The 13,484-nt window shown below is 38.2% G+C and overlaps 1 protein-coding gene across 1 annotated transcript in view; it reads left to right on the top strand.

Annotated features, from left to right (window-relative positions):
* The window catches only part of SLC35F1 (solute carrier family 35 member F1), a 237,348-nt gene extending 224,846 nt beyond the window's left edge, over nucleotides 1–12,502 (top strand). The window contains exon 8 of the mRNA XM_026666013.2: nucleotides 11,228–12,502. Coding sequence (XP_026521798.2) covers nucleotides 11,228–11,452 — 225 coding nt within the window. The 3' untranslated portion in view covers nucleotides 11,453–12,502. The remainder of the gene's footprint in view (nucleotides 1–11,227) is intronic.
* The last annotated feature ends 982 nt before the right edge of the window (nucleotides 12,503–13,484 follow it).

The following is a 13,484-nucleotide window of genomic DNA, read 5'->3' as shown; positions in this document are numbered from 1 at the left end:
ATCCTGCTGCCAAGAAGTCCAGATAACATCCTTAAAGAAAAGGATTCCAAATCAGTTCATAACACCACCAAGAAAACTAGTTGAATGCAGTCATTCTTCTTCTTTTTACTTACACAAGCAGAAGCCTTTCAACTAAGGCAGAACCTTCTTGGATACATCCCTGTATCCTTTCCACTTTAATTTTTGTGGTAGCTCACTTTTTAGGAGTATTAGCATTCTAAAGAATGGAAATTCATTTAACTGATTAATAAAAAGTTTTCCAAATGATACCTGAAGATGTTCCCTTAGCTCAGCTGGGAGGCCAAATTATCTTATAATCTCATTTGGAAGTGAAGGAATAACTTTTGTGAATGAGAAGGGACAAACCAATAACTGAATTCAATATATTGTCTGAGATACGGCTTTGAAAATCCATCTTAGACTCCTAGAGTCTACATTTTAGAGTGTCACTATGAATGAAATTACTGCCCCTGAAAAAAATTAAGAAAAATGGAAGACAGGGTAAGATAATATGGATTAATAAATAATAATGCATTCAATTGTTCACAAAACTGGTAACAGAAAATTGTTTATGGACTGGACTTCCAGTTTGAAGGGCTTCGGCGACAGACAGAAATCTGCGATCGTGCGCGGTTTCTGTCTGGGCTCGCTGCTGGAGCGCCCCGAGCCGGCTGGTTTCGGGGCTAAGCCACCCTGTAGAGGTGGTGAAGAGGGGGGAGACCACCAGCAGGGTTGAGAGAGCTGCATCTCTCCTCCTCAGCTGGCCATTACTCCCTTTCCCGAAGGCGGTTGCTGCGGTGGTCAGAAATGGCCACCACAAAGAAGAACTCGACCGGAAAAGAATGTGCAGGAGGAAGATAAGAAGTGAAAGTTTTGCCTGACCAGGTTAAATTGTAAAAGCAACAACTAAGGTACCCTGGAATTTAAACTTACAAAAAATAACATCGCTCCCAAAGAAGAGTCGGAAGCAGCGAAGGAAAGTGAAAAGGGAAAGGAAGGGAGAGAAAAATAATAAGGGCAGGATCTGGAAGAGGGAGGAGACTGCCTGGAATTAAAAAGAATCTACAGTAAAACTTCAACAAGACTTCTAAAAGATACATTTTAACTGAAACTTTGCAACTAAATAGTAACCCCAGGAAAAGAAAGTGGGAAAAAAAAGAGCAAAAACGAAACAGCTTGCGTGTATTTGGAATATTTGGTGATCTTTGGATTCTTGGTTATTATATTTGAATGACTAAAATCAATCGGGTGGTTGTTTAAAAATTTATACAATGGCACCACTTCTGGATGAATTGAAAACGGAACTTAAAAAGTACAAAGAAGATGCACAAGAAGGGAAGGGTTCTTTTGGCTTCATTTTTCAATTCTTAGAAATGGAGATTTGGAACTATGAGAAACAATAAGAAATGACTGCAAAACAAGAAGACTGGGACAAAGAAGAAGCCATCTTTAATGAACAAGCAATTTTATGTGGGGAAGAAAAAGGAAAGGGGGGAAAGAGAATGGAGAATTTAAGACTTAAAAAAACAACCAAAGAAAAGAGAAATAATTCAAAAAATAAGTATAATACTGGAAAGCAACAGAAAAGGGGAATACAGAAGAGAGAAATAGAGGTAGAAAGACAAGGGGTAAAAAGGGGAGAGAAGAAGAGAGGGAAGAAGGAAAGGAAAAGAAGTTACAAAGGACCGGAGCAAGATATAGAGAAACAGGACCTATTTAGAGATAATGGGTGAAAACCTAACTGAAAAAGGGATTCTGTAAAGGTACATAAGATTGTATTGTTATATTAGTAATAGAAATAACTTTAGAAAATTGGAAACAACGTATGATTAAAATGAGGGATAAAATAGTTAGTGTAATTTAGTGAAATGTTTGTGAATAAAATAAGTAAAATAAATAAATGAGAAAATTGAATTAGGAAGGAACGGGAACATTTTAATTAGTTAATGTTTTATAAAATATAAGTGAAGAGGGGGGGAATTAACTATGGAAAGCTTATAATTGTTCTCATAGAAGTATGATATTTAATTGAAAAGTAATGTTAAAAATGTTAAGACTTTAATGAATATTAATATTAATGATAGAATTGAATTGGAATGGAATGTTGTTTTAATTATATATATTTATAATTTTTTCTTTTTTTAAGAATACAGTGTATTTTAAGAATGTACCAAGCAGAATCTGAATGGAAGTTATGTATTATATTGAATGTTACAACTTTAGGGAAAAGATATAAAGGCGTCATACTCCAACCAGTAACTACAGGAGAAATTTTTTTTAATGGGTAAAGATAATAGATAATTGAAACAGGACAGACAAAAAATATAAATACAATGATTTGAATTGAGATGAGATAATTAAAATAAAATTGAGAAAATTAAAAGAGGGGAGAAGCTATGCAGAAAATGTAAAATAGTAATAAGATATGGAATAGAATATAAAAATGAGCATGAACCTGAATTTGTGTCTGTACGAAGAAATGTAACCCGGGATTACGCTAATTTCAAAAAAGATGTTTTATTTGTATTTTTTTTCTCTTTGTGAAAACTCAAATAAAATTTACAAAAAAGAAAAAAGAAAATTGTTTATGGACTGTTTTCATATCTGGAGGAAGTTTCCTGTCAATAGCAAGATTCCATTATTTTTGCATTTTGGAAAATAAATATGAAGATCAATTAAAGAAACATGAGTATTGTGATTTAAAGACCTTGCCTTGTTATTTACCATATTATGGAGACACTAGTGATGTCCAAGGTGTTGGCTTTCTTACAACAGCTGCAGAAAATAACATTGCAACAAATTGGGGGAAAATGCTCTTATATGGTATGAAAGGCTTAACAGGGTTTGTGAGATAACATTAACAACCAAGCTTATATATTGTTTGAATGGCATTGTTAAAACCAGGTCTGTAGGGGAAAATAACTAGCAGTATTAAGATATTGTAGCTAATATTTATTGTATTACTCAAGCCATTTATTTGTCATCATTTTAATGAGATATGAATACATAATATGAATATAGTTACTTCCTTGTAATCTCAGTTACTATAACTTTTTTTAAATCACATACTCCATTAATCTAAAATATAGCGAAGTCCCAAAAAAACAAAACCCCAAACCCGGGTCACCTTTTGTTAATATGACAATCTATTGTGAGTATGGCTGAGATTAAGACCTTGGAAAAAGGTGCTGATAAATACCTTGAAAGGCTGTGCTACACTTTTGATTTGAGGGCAAATGGGTCCTTCAGAGTTTGATGGGGACTAACAATGCATCACACACAGTCCAAAACACCTCTCTGCTTTTGTAGTGCTACACAGCCTTATCTCTTGGCAAGCACAGCCAACCTGATTTATAGAGGACACAAGATTAGGAGAGCCTCCTTTAGCCCATCAATGATTTTTATGGTCAATGAGATGTGGAAACTATCTCTGCTTGCCTACTTCCTGCCTACACCTGCTCTCCAATAGAAGTTGTTTATTTCTTTTTCATTTTCTCTTTTGTGACTCCCATGGCATTTTCATAGATTTACAGTAAATAGCGAAAATTAGTGACTTTGGAATGTGAAATAGCCTCTTGAGGTCATTGGCCCTAGTCAAAGATCATGGATTCTTCATTTGTTGTTGTTGTTTTTTAATTCAGAAATATTTGAATGTACAATTGCATTAATTAGTTTTAAAACAATTTAGGTCTTTAAACTTGGCCTTTCACATCAATCTGCCTTTAAAGTGAAAAAGAAATCTTCAAAACAATTTCACATCATGCCTAAACCATTCATGTTTTTATGGCTAAAGAACAGGGGTGGGATAAGAAAGGGTTAACTATCAGTTCGGGATTTACCAGCTTCCCTGTGAGCCTCGTGCCTGTAAATCCTCACATTAGCACGCTGCCAAGAAGCAGCCTTTGAAACAGCTCTCTTTTCTTGTTTTTTAAACTGCAGCTGTGGCTCATTTGGCAGCTGAAGTTGAAAAATCAGGAAATAAAGATCAGGTAACAGCCCAGGTGGGCAACAACATTAGCAGACATAGAACCGGTTCTATGTCTGCTGCTCTTCAGAGCTACCGGTTCTACAGAGGTGGACAGAACCAGTAGAAACCCACCCCTGCTAAAGAATGGTTTTAAAATTAAATGACTTTGTGTCTTAGCAGTGCCAAATGTTCAAGATGACCTACTCTGAGTTCACCCTATTGATTTGAGGAAGAAAAGGGATGCTTTTCAAAAAAGAAAAAAAAGATATAGTATGAAACCAGTTTGCTTTTCCCAACAGGGCATATCCCGAGTGGAATTTGTCTCATTATCCAGCTAACAATGCATGCGATCTGGCATTGCCTTTATTTATCTTTTATTTTGAGATCTCTGGCACCATCTTCCTTCCTGCTCTGAGCCCACAATACACAGTTTCTTTCCCTTTGTATAGAATATATGCATCCTAATGCATCTTGTATATCTGCCTCAGTAGTGGGATTCAAATTTTTTTACTACCAATTCTGTGGGTGTGGCTTGGTGGGCGTGGCAGGGGAAGGATACTGCAAAATTTCTATTCCCTCCCCACTCCTGGGGAAGGTTGCTGCAAAATCCCCATTCCCTCCCCACTCCACTAACCTGCTTTCTAGCTCTGTTCTGTTGTGCAGGGCAACAAAAGAAGATTCAGCCAATCAGCTGGGACTTGGGAAGCAGAGAATAGATGGGGGCAGGACCAGTCAGAGGTGGTATTTGCCGGTTCTACGAATGATTCAAAATTTCCGCTAGTGGTTCTCCAAACTACTCAAAATTTCCATTACTGGTTCTCCAGAACTGGTCAGAACCTGCTGAATACTACCTCTGATCTGCCTGCATGCCTGCGTGTATATTCATATGCCATCACTATCTGCACTGTCTGACCAAGAACAAATCTGCAATAAAAAGCGGGCATTGGCTAATGTGAACATCTATCTCAATTAAAAGTTCAGATGCAAAACAATGTCAGAGGAAAGCAAGCTCTTGGAAGAAAAAAAAACCCCACTCTGAACTGTTTTCTTCCCAAGGGACTTCTACATTCAGGTTGAAGTTAATGAGCTGCAGCTGTGAAATGTTTGCCGGTCCAAAGGGGAATGAACCCCACGTGTATGGTGGGGGCGGGAGAGGAACAGCAGAATCCCTGGACATTTCGATTGAATGTGCCTGTTGTAAAATTCAACGGAAAAGGAATTAGCCAAAGGCCCAGGCTGACTCAATTACTGTAAACCTAGTGGTGAGCCCTATCAAAGATAGCAATGCAGTATCGATTATTAACGGCAGATGATATTTTATTAAAAGTGACTGCTCAGAAACCAAGAGAAACACAGACACCTGTCAACACTGCATGCGGATGCCATGAACACAAGAAAATGTTAGAAAAGCAATAAATAGGAAGAGGCTGGAAATGGCTTTATTTAGACATCTTTCTGAGCTGCAACAAAAAACAAAAAACTCATAATTACTTAGCATTGATTTTCTTAGATTTTCAAGGCTGTCTAAATCCTGGGACAGTAGTGGGAGACTATAGGCTTCAATAATTTAATATTTTAGCCTCAGGGAAACAATTACAAAATCAATGTTGGTTCTCTTCCTTTTTTTCTTGAGCACATTCTTACCTGGCCAATTCTTTACAATCACCCACAAGCTTGGTGGTAGACTCTGTTTTTTTAAGTGGATGCTTGCAAGCCAGGGTGAATATATAAATCAGCACCTACAAAGGAAGGAACTTGACCGCAATATTGTTCTTTGCTTAATGATCAAATTGCTGGTCCCCACTGAAGTTTGCTAAATGAGGATTACCTGTAGTTGGTTTAAATACAATCCCAGACCTTTTTGGATGTGGACACTATTAATTAACAATAACTCCTAACAAAGAAGAGAAAAAAGCTTCCTTGCCTTAATCTTTAAGCCCCAAGTGCTTACTGATTTCTTTAAAAGATCCAAGAAAGTCAGCTGTGAGCTGATGATGTACATAGCTGGAGCATATAAATGCTTTATCAGTGTATTGAGAATTTATACCAAGTGACACAGTATGTTCAATTACATGCACCCATCTGCATTATATATAAGTAAATTGAACCAATATACATACACACCCAGGAACTTAAAACGTTGATCTGTGGGTGCTTAAAGAAAATCTCATAATGCAAAAGTGTGCAAGGTTTTGGAAACAGCAGTTTTCTTATTTTAAATCTAAAACATGGTCAAAATATAAATCTGGGGAATTGGCTCAAAGTATATATTTATTTTGGTTTTTTTTTAAATTTAGATGATTGCCCCTCACAACAGCGACTCTGGGTGGCTTACAAACATTTAAAAACAATACAAAATATTCCAGACACTCTACAAGAGAAGTAGCTTCCTTTTTAGTCAAGTCCCAATGTGTCATATTACAGACCTCCATCCATCTGGCTAGGAATGTGCATTGAAGTATCATCCCTGAATAAACCTGTCAAATGGACTCACAAGCCGTTGCCAACTGAGGCGTTTTAAAAGTAAAATGTATAAACATTAGTAGAGCCATCTGTTATGTTTAAATTCAGTAGTTTCTAAGGTGAGCTACAGATCTTACATCAAAACCATTGTATAAAGGCATTGTTTTCACCCAAGCCTCAAAGGAAAACATTGATGCATTTTCTGTGTTGAGTTTCCAAAAGCCTGGTAGCAAGAGGGATTTGGATTCTTTCAGGAACAAAATGTCAGAATTCACATAGAAGCTGGCAATAAACTACAGTGTTATGTAAAAGTTTGGGAGCCCTCCTGAATTATCAATCTTTCTGCATAAATATAACCTAAAAAGTTATCTCCACACAAGTCCTGGAACTACTTTTCTGACAATGAGAACAATCAACCAATGGACCAGCTTGCCCTCAGAAGTTGTGGGAGCTTCATCACTGGAGGCTTTCAAGAAGAGATTGGACTGCCATTTGTCAGAAATGGTGTAGGGTCTCCTGTTTGGGTGGGGGGATTGGACTAGATGATCTATGAGGTCCCTTCCAACTCTGTTAATCTAATCTAATCTAAACTAGAAAATGAGAATCCAATTTAAAAAATGAGTCAAACACATTATTCTTAATTCTTATTCACTTATTTTTTTGAGGAGAATAATCCAAAACTACATATTTGTATGTGACAAAAGTATGTGAACCTCTCAGATTATCAGTTCATTTGAAGGGGAAATTAGAATGAAGGGTTTCAATCAATGGGATGATAATCAGGTATGAGTGTAGGAGGTCCTGCCTTATTTAAAGAACAGAATTCTGGGTAATCACTATCAAAGTCTGGTCTTCACAATACAGGTGGAATTGTGTCATAAACTGAGGAAGATTTCTGAGAATTTCCAAAAAGCAATTGTTGATCCTTAAGGGTAGGGTTCCTCTCGCACATACGTGCTAGTCGTTTCTGGCTCTAGAAGGCAGTGTTCATCTCTGTTGCAAAGCTGAAGAGCCAGCGCTGTCCAAAGATGTCTCCCTGGTCATGTGGCCAAGCATGACTAAATGCCAAAGGCGCATGGAACACTGTTACCTTCCCACCAAAGTGGTCCCTATTTTTCTACTTGCATTTTTACATGCTTTCGAACTGCTAGATTGGCAGAAGCTGGGACAAGTAACGAGAGCTCACTCCATTACGTGGTGCTAGGGATTCAAACCGCCAAACTGCCAACCTTTCTGGTCAACAAGCTCAGCGTCTTAGCTACCGAGCCACTGCCTCCCTTTTGTTGATCCTTACCAGACTGGAAAAGTTTACAAAATAATTTCCAAGGAGTTCAACTCCACCAGTCCACTGTCAGGCAGATTGTGTACAAATGAGGCAATTGTTAGCCTCTTGATTAACCAAGAATATACCAAGAGCAAGACGTGTAATATTTTGGGAAGTCTCAAAGGACCCCAAGGTAACATCTAAGGCAGTGTTTCTCAACCTGTGGTCTGCGAACTCTTGGAGAGGATGATGTGATGTTATCACAGGAGGACTATGAAGGCTTGAAGAAATGTTATGACTTAAATCTTGAGTTAAGTCCTGGGGCCCCGTGGCCATGGTCCGTGGCCACAAAAGATATTTAAAGGGGTTCCAGAGTGAAGAAAAAGTTGAGAACCATTGATCTAAGGAACTAAAGGACTCTTGCATTGGTGAATGTCAGTGTTCATGAAATTGTAATCAGGAGAACACAGACTAATAATGGTATGCTTGACAGGGTTGCAAGGAGAAAGCCAGTAAAAAGAGCATGGCTGCCTATCTACAGTTTGTGAAAGACAATGTAGATAAGACAGAATACTATTGGAATAATGTTTGTGGACAGATGAGTCCAAAATAGAACTTTTTGGTCTGGCTGACAAATGTTATTTAGTGAATTTGAAGAGCAAGTTTTAGCCTATAAAGTTCTTTATGATTTGGCACTGGCTTACTTCTAGCAGATGACTATCCCAAAATAATTGTCTTGAGAATCCATGTGACACATATTATGTTGGGAAGCTGCAACAGCTTCTTCTGTACAAACACAGCTTTGAGTTGATTGGGAAGTGCATCAGGAAACATCAGTTTTTGTCAAGTAACTTCCTGCTTCGCCATTTAGACTCCCAGCAACATTTCCAGTAGTGGTAGCAGAAGTAGTAGTATGTGCTTTATCATTTAAAACCCATTATCAGAATTAATAATCATGGGGCCTTGTTTGTCCCAGATCTCTCTTACAGTTCATTACCATTACTAGATTGTTATTGGGCAAAACCAGAGCAATAAGCAGAAACCACTGATCATTCATTGACCCAATAACACAGTTCATCATGAAAATCTCCAGGGTATAAGTCAAGGGTCTTCAAACTTGGCAAGTTTAAGACTTGTGGACTTCAACTCCCAGAGTTCCTGAGCTAACATGATTAGAGGAGGAATTCTGGGAGTTGAAGTCCACAAGTCTTAAAAGCTGTCAAGTTTGAAGGCCCCTGGTATAAGTGAATGCAAGTGGATAGTTAATGCTATAAATGAGTACCTGGCCTCTCTGTATCTGAAGGCAGGAAGCCAAGCTCAACACATCAGAAATGTGATATCTGTAGAGAGATGATGGTCAGTCCATTATGCAAGTGAGGTCATGGATAACTAGCAGGGAGTCAAGAACAAGAAACCCAGATGATCCCATAAGGTGAAGTCATGGTTGCTAGCAAATTGAACTTCCAAATCATGTACTTATATACTAATTTGGCAGCTACTGTGGGCTTAGAATATCTTTGGCCTTTACCAGACACAGTTCTTCAAGTTCAGGTATTGGCAGTGCTGAGGTTGCCTTCCCATTCCCATTATTTGTGAAGTCTATCCAGTGAAAATTCACAATGAGGATACAAGACTATCTGGAGTCCTGGTAACTTGGAGGTCCTTCCTAAATGCAGGGCTGGGATCGCTATTGTTAGAGATCACAATACTGGACTTGCTTGCTATTTTGCAGCATTTCAGTTGTGATCAGGATGCCCAGAATTATTCAAATCACTTGGTATGATGCATAACAGAAGAAAGCTGCACAAAACAGATCTTATCTGCATGAACTCAGTGCCAGGTGAAAGCTGTCCTTCAGCACTCTTGATGTTTGACATTATATTTTTAGCTTCCAAAGCAATAGGGGTGGCTGTATTAAATTACCTGGTGAGATGCCACAAGAAGGGAAAATGAGATAGCAAGAGAAAAACAATTAATTGGCCTGCTCACTAGACAGCCTCTCTCTGTCATGCTTTGAACTTTCCTCAGTAGGGTTTCTTCTCTTCTGAAGTGAGCCAATTACAACCTTAACTGTGGAAAACTGTAGCAGGTGGAGATGTCATCAGAGCTTACAGCCGGTATGTTGTGTTGCACCTGTGAATGTGTACATTTTAAGATAATTTAACCATCTGTCAACCTATCAGATGTATGTGTGTGCATATTCATACATACATGTACCCAGACATGGTTTACACAAAGATAAGTCCTGTGGCCATATCAAACCATGAAAGATAAATGCCAGGTAGCTGTTTTTGAATGAATATGCAATGACTATATGAAATAGTCTGAACATTTTAATTTGCTGGAGATAGTTTCTCCAAAACCAAGTCTGCATTTTTTTCTCAAAATGTCTTTTTTCTGAACGGGTTTTCCATTTTTCTTCAAATATGCTACTTAATCAGTACATAATATATTGATTTTCACAGTGAAAACTAGGTCTGTGGTGGGCTATTGTCCATTTCCAATGGGAAAGTTGACTCAAATGAAGCTTTGCAGGCAATTTTTATGTTCCCAAGAAAAACTGTGTATTTCGCATCATTTACTTAGTCATGTCTTAATTATTCAGAAATGCTAAGGATCTTTTCTATTTAATTTAGAACAGCTTAGTTTCTTCTGAGAGGATCTTTCAACTGTCACTTCAATGGTACTTTTTAGCCTGAGGCTGTTGATTTTGTTTTCATCTTGACATTTATTATATTTAATTAGTTGTTCTTGGAAGTAGCAAGATAATATGTACACCCACAACATATATGCATATAGAGGCTTCTTTGTGTTATAGAGCTTTTATACTGCCTCATTAAAAGTAATGGATAGATGGATGGATGGATGGATGGATGGATGGATGGATGGATAGAAGGAAGGAAGGAAGGAAGGAAGGAAGGAAGGAAGGAAGGAAGGAAGGAAGGAAGGAAGGAAGGAAGGAAGGAAGGAAGGAAGGAAGGAAAGAAGGATTTCTGACACTCCCTTCCAGCTTCCCACAAGCAAAGTCAATGGGGAAGCCAGCAGGAAGTTGGAAATTGCTTCACCTGCTGCTGCTTTTTTGCCCACCCATGGTCATTCTATTTTTCTATTAAGGTAAGACAGTCTCTGAAACAATAACCCAACTGGGCATGACTTGTCTAGTCTTTCGCAAAATTGTTATGATTTTTGTGTGTTTTAATTACCTTTGATTCCTTTGTGTTTTATTCTCTGAATTTTTATTTCTGCAATTGAAGTTCTGAAGATTTTATCTGAAGGCATAATATTTCTTTCTTAGAAAATGGTAGTGATCATTGACTGAAAGCAGTAAAAGCCAAATTAATTTACTGCAGTTTACTTATTGTTACAAAATAATTGTGTAATTGGTTTAGGTAATTTATTTTTGGCACTGAATTTTAATTTGATTTGATACAGAACAACTTCATACTGGAAGAAAAATTCTTGCATGCAACTCTTGCGTACAGCGCATTTACTGCATTCTCTTTTTTTTGACTAATTTTATTCTTTCCATTTAGTTTTCAGGACTTTATCTGCTGTCATTCTTCACAATCCTTGTTGGCCTTTTGCTGTACTCCTCTACATCCACATACATTGCCCAAGATCCACGGGTGTACAAGCAGTTCCGAAACCCTTCAGGACCTGTTGTAGACTTGCCAGCCACTGGGCAGCTAGAACCTTCAGTAACATACACCAGCCTCGGCCAAGAAACGGAAGAAGAATCTCGTGTCCGTGTTGCCTAAACTCAGGCCCTGCCACCCTCGGTGGAGTTCGTATCACCATTATCTCTGTATCATTCATAGAGAAAGGTATTTTCCAGATGCAGTGACTCTAGTCAGCTGCAAGGTAGCAAATAGGGGAGGTTTATAAAAAAAAACCACCACCACCATTAAAATCTTTCCAAGAATGCTTGACTAGGAGCTGTAATTCACAGCCCTTCACTTGGAGCAGTGCTTTTCAATCTAGAAATATTAATTGAGGTTTCCTTAAGGAGATGTTATGAAATGGCAGGGAAACTTTCCTGAAGGACAGTTTGCCTACCTCAAAGCTTCCATTGGAATGGAACCATTCTGTAGTTGTAGAGGGCATGTTTTAGTTTACGTGGGGGCAAACAGGCTTGGCCAGAGTCATATTTGAACCGAAAATCCATTCTACGATATGCCCTGAGACCCTTTGTAATGTGCTGGAGAAATACAGAAGCAGATTCTGAGGGGAGGGTGGACGGTGGAGGAGAAAGGGAAAAATCACAAGGAAACTGGTGGGCAGGTATCTCCCAGTGTCACTTTGCTAACCTGTATCCGGTAATCTACGATACTGAACCAACAGTACAATATTAAGGCTTCTGAAGAGAATCAATGTGATTTTAAATTGCCCTGATTCAAGTCAAAAGATACTATGCAAAAAGGATTTGGGGATATTTTTTAAAAAAATGTATTTTGCCCAAAGACTGAGTGCTTGGGAACACCGTATCTAACAAATAGGATGGACCTTGTAAGATAATTCTTCATTAAGGTATATTTTTCCTGACCGAACAGTGACCAAAATGACACTGGTAGATTATTTTCCACTGTTATGCATTTTTCATTTAGAAAATAAATAAAGTCCTAAGAAATATTTTTGCGCAGTTTGTCTAGATGGGCTTTAAAAAGAATCTTGATGCAGGTAATGTTGATGGGGAAAAGGGATGAAGTGGGAATTGAATACCAGATGAGAATTGATTGTGGGTGGGTGATCTTCAGTTTTTTTCAACTTCAAGAATTCCCACTGGTCCTTTTACTGAGCTCTTTCCAAAGCGAAACAAAAACAAAAAACAACCCTCCCACACACGCACATACCTTTACCTGGGGAAAAGGACTTCAGAGCAATGTCAAATGCTCCAATCAAGGGGTAAATTCCAGCTGGGGGTCTGGGAATTGACTACTAGTCCCCAAATCCTTGTAAGGAAAATTTTCTCTGCATACAGTTTCCACCAAAACATGGATACTCTTCCTCAGTGACAGTGATAATTTCTGGAAAATGAATGCCAAATTTACATTCAAGTTTCAGTAGCCAGCAAAAAGGAGAGACAATACTGTCCATCTAAAAAAAAAATTGCCTGGCTCTGCTGCTCCTTATCTCCTCTTTCTGACATAATGGAAGAGAAAGAGACAGGCTTTCAACAAGGCCTGTTTAGTGTAAGTTTGAGTAAAGACACAAAAACCTGAATATTTCCAGGATGAATGTGGATGTGTTCACCAATTTCTAATGGAAAGGGACTAGAAACATGGGAAGCAAGAAAACTTGGCAATTAGCACTTAATACAACAAGGGAAATGCCTAGTAGGGCCAAATATACATAGATACTACCAATTTTTGTCCAGTTGAGGTACACAGAATCTATACCCTAGTGCCATTGTGTTCATTCAGCTACCTTAGCTACCTGGTTGCCCATTCTCTGAAGCCTTTCTCAACCTGGGCCCTCCTGATGTGATGGGCAGAATTCTCTCACCTCTAGCCATGCTGCCTAGGAGTTGCACTCCAACACCTCTTGAAGGGCTGAGGTTGGCAAAGATGGCTTGGAAGAAGTTCTGGGAAGCCATGGATGGACAGCTACCAGTACCCATCTCTATTCTAAGAATAGGTTGAAAAGAAACTTTTTAACCTTTTTTTAAAATATGTGCATAATAGTATAGTCGTCAAACACTGACCTTTGGAATGTTTTTTACAGTAATACTGTGGGCAGCTGAGATTTGCTGATAACATAATTACATTTCCACTTTCAGTGTCTTAACAAGTT

The sequence above is a fragment of the Notechis scutatus genome, chromosome 1, assembly GCF_049901735.1.
Source record: "Notechis scutatus isolate UNSWTSFEM ecotype Mainland chromosome 1, rNotScu1.2, whole genome shotgun sequence".
Lineage (NCBI taxonomy): Eukaryota > Metazoa > Chordata > Lepidosauria > Squamata > Elapidae > Notechis > Notechis scutatus.
This window is presented reverse-complemented; position numbering and strand designations above follow the sequence as displayed.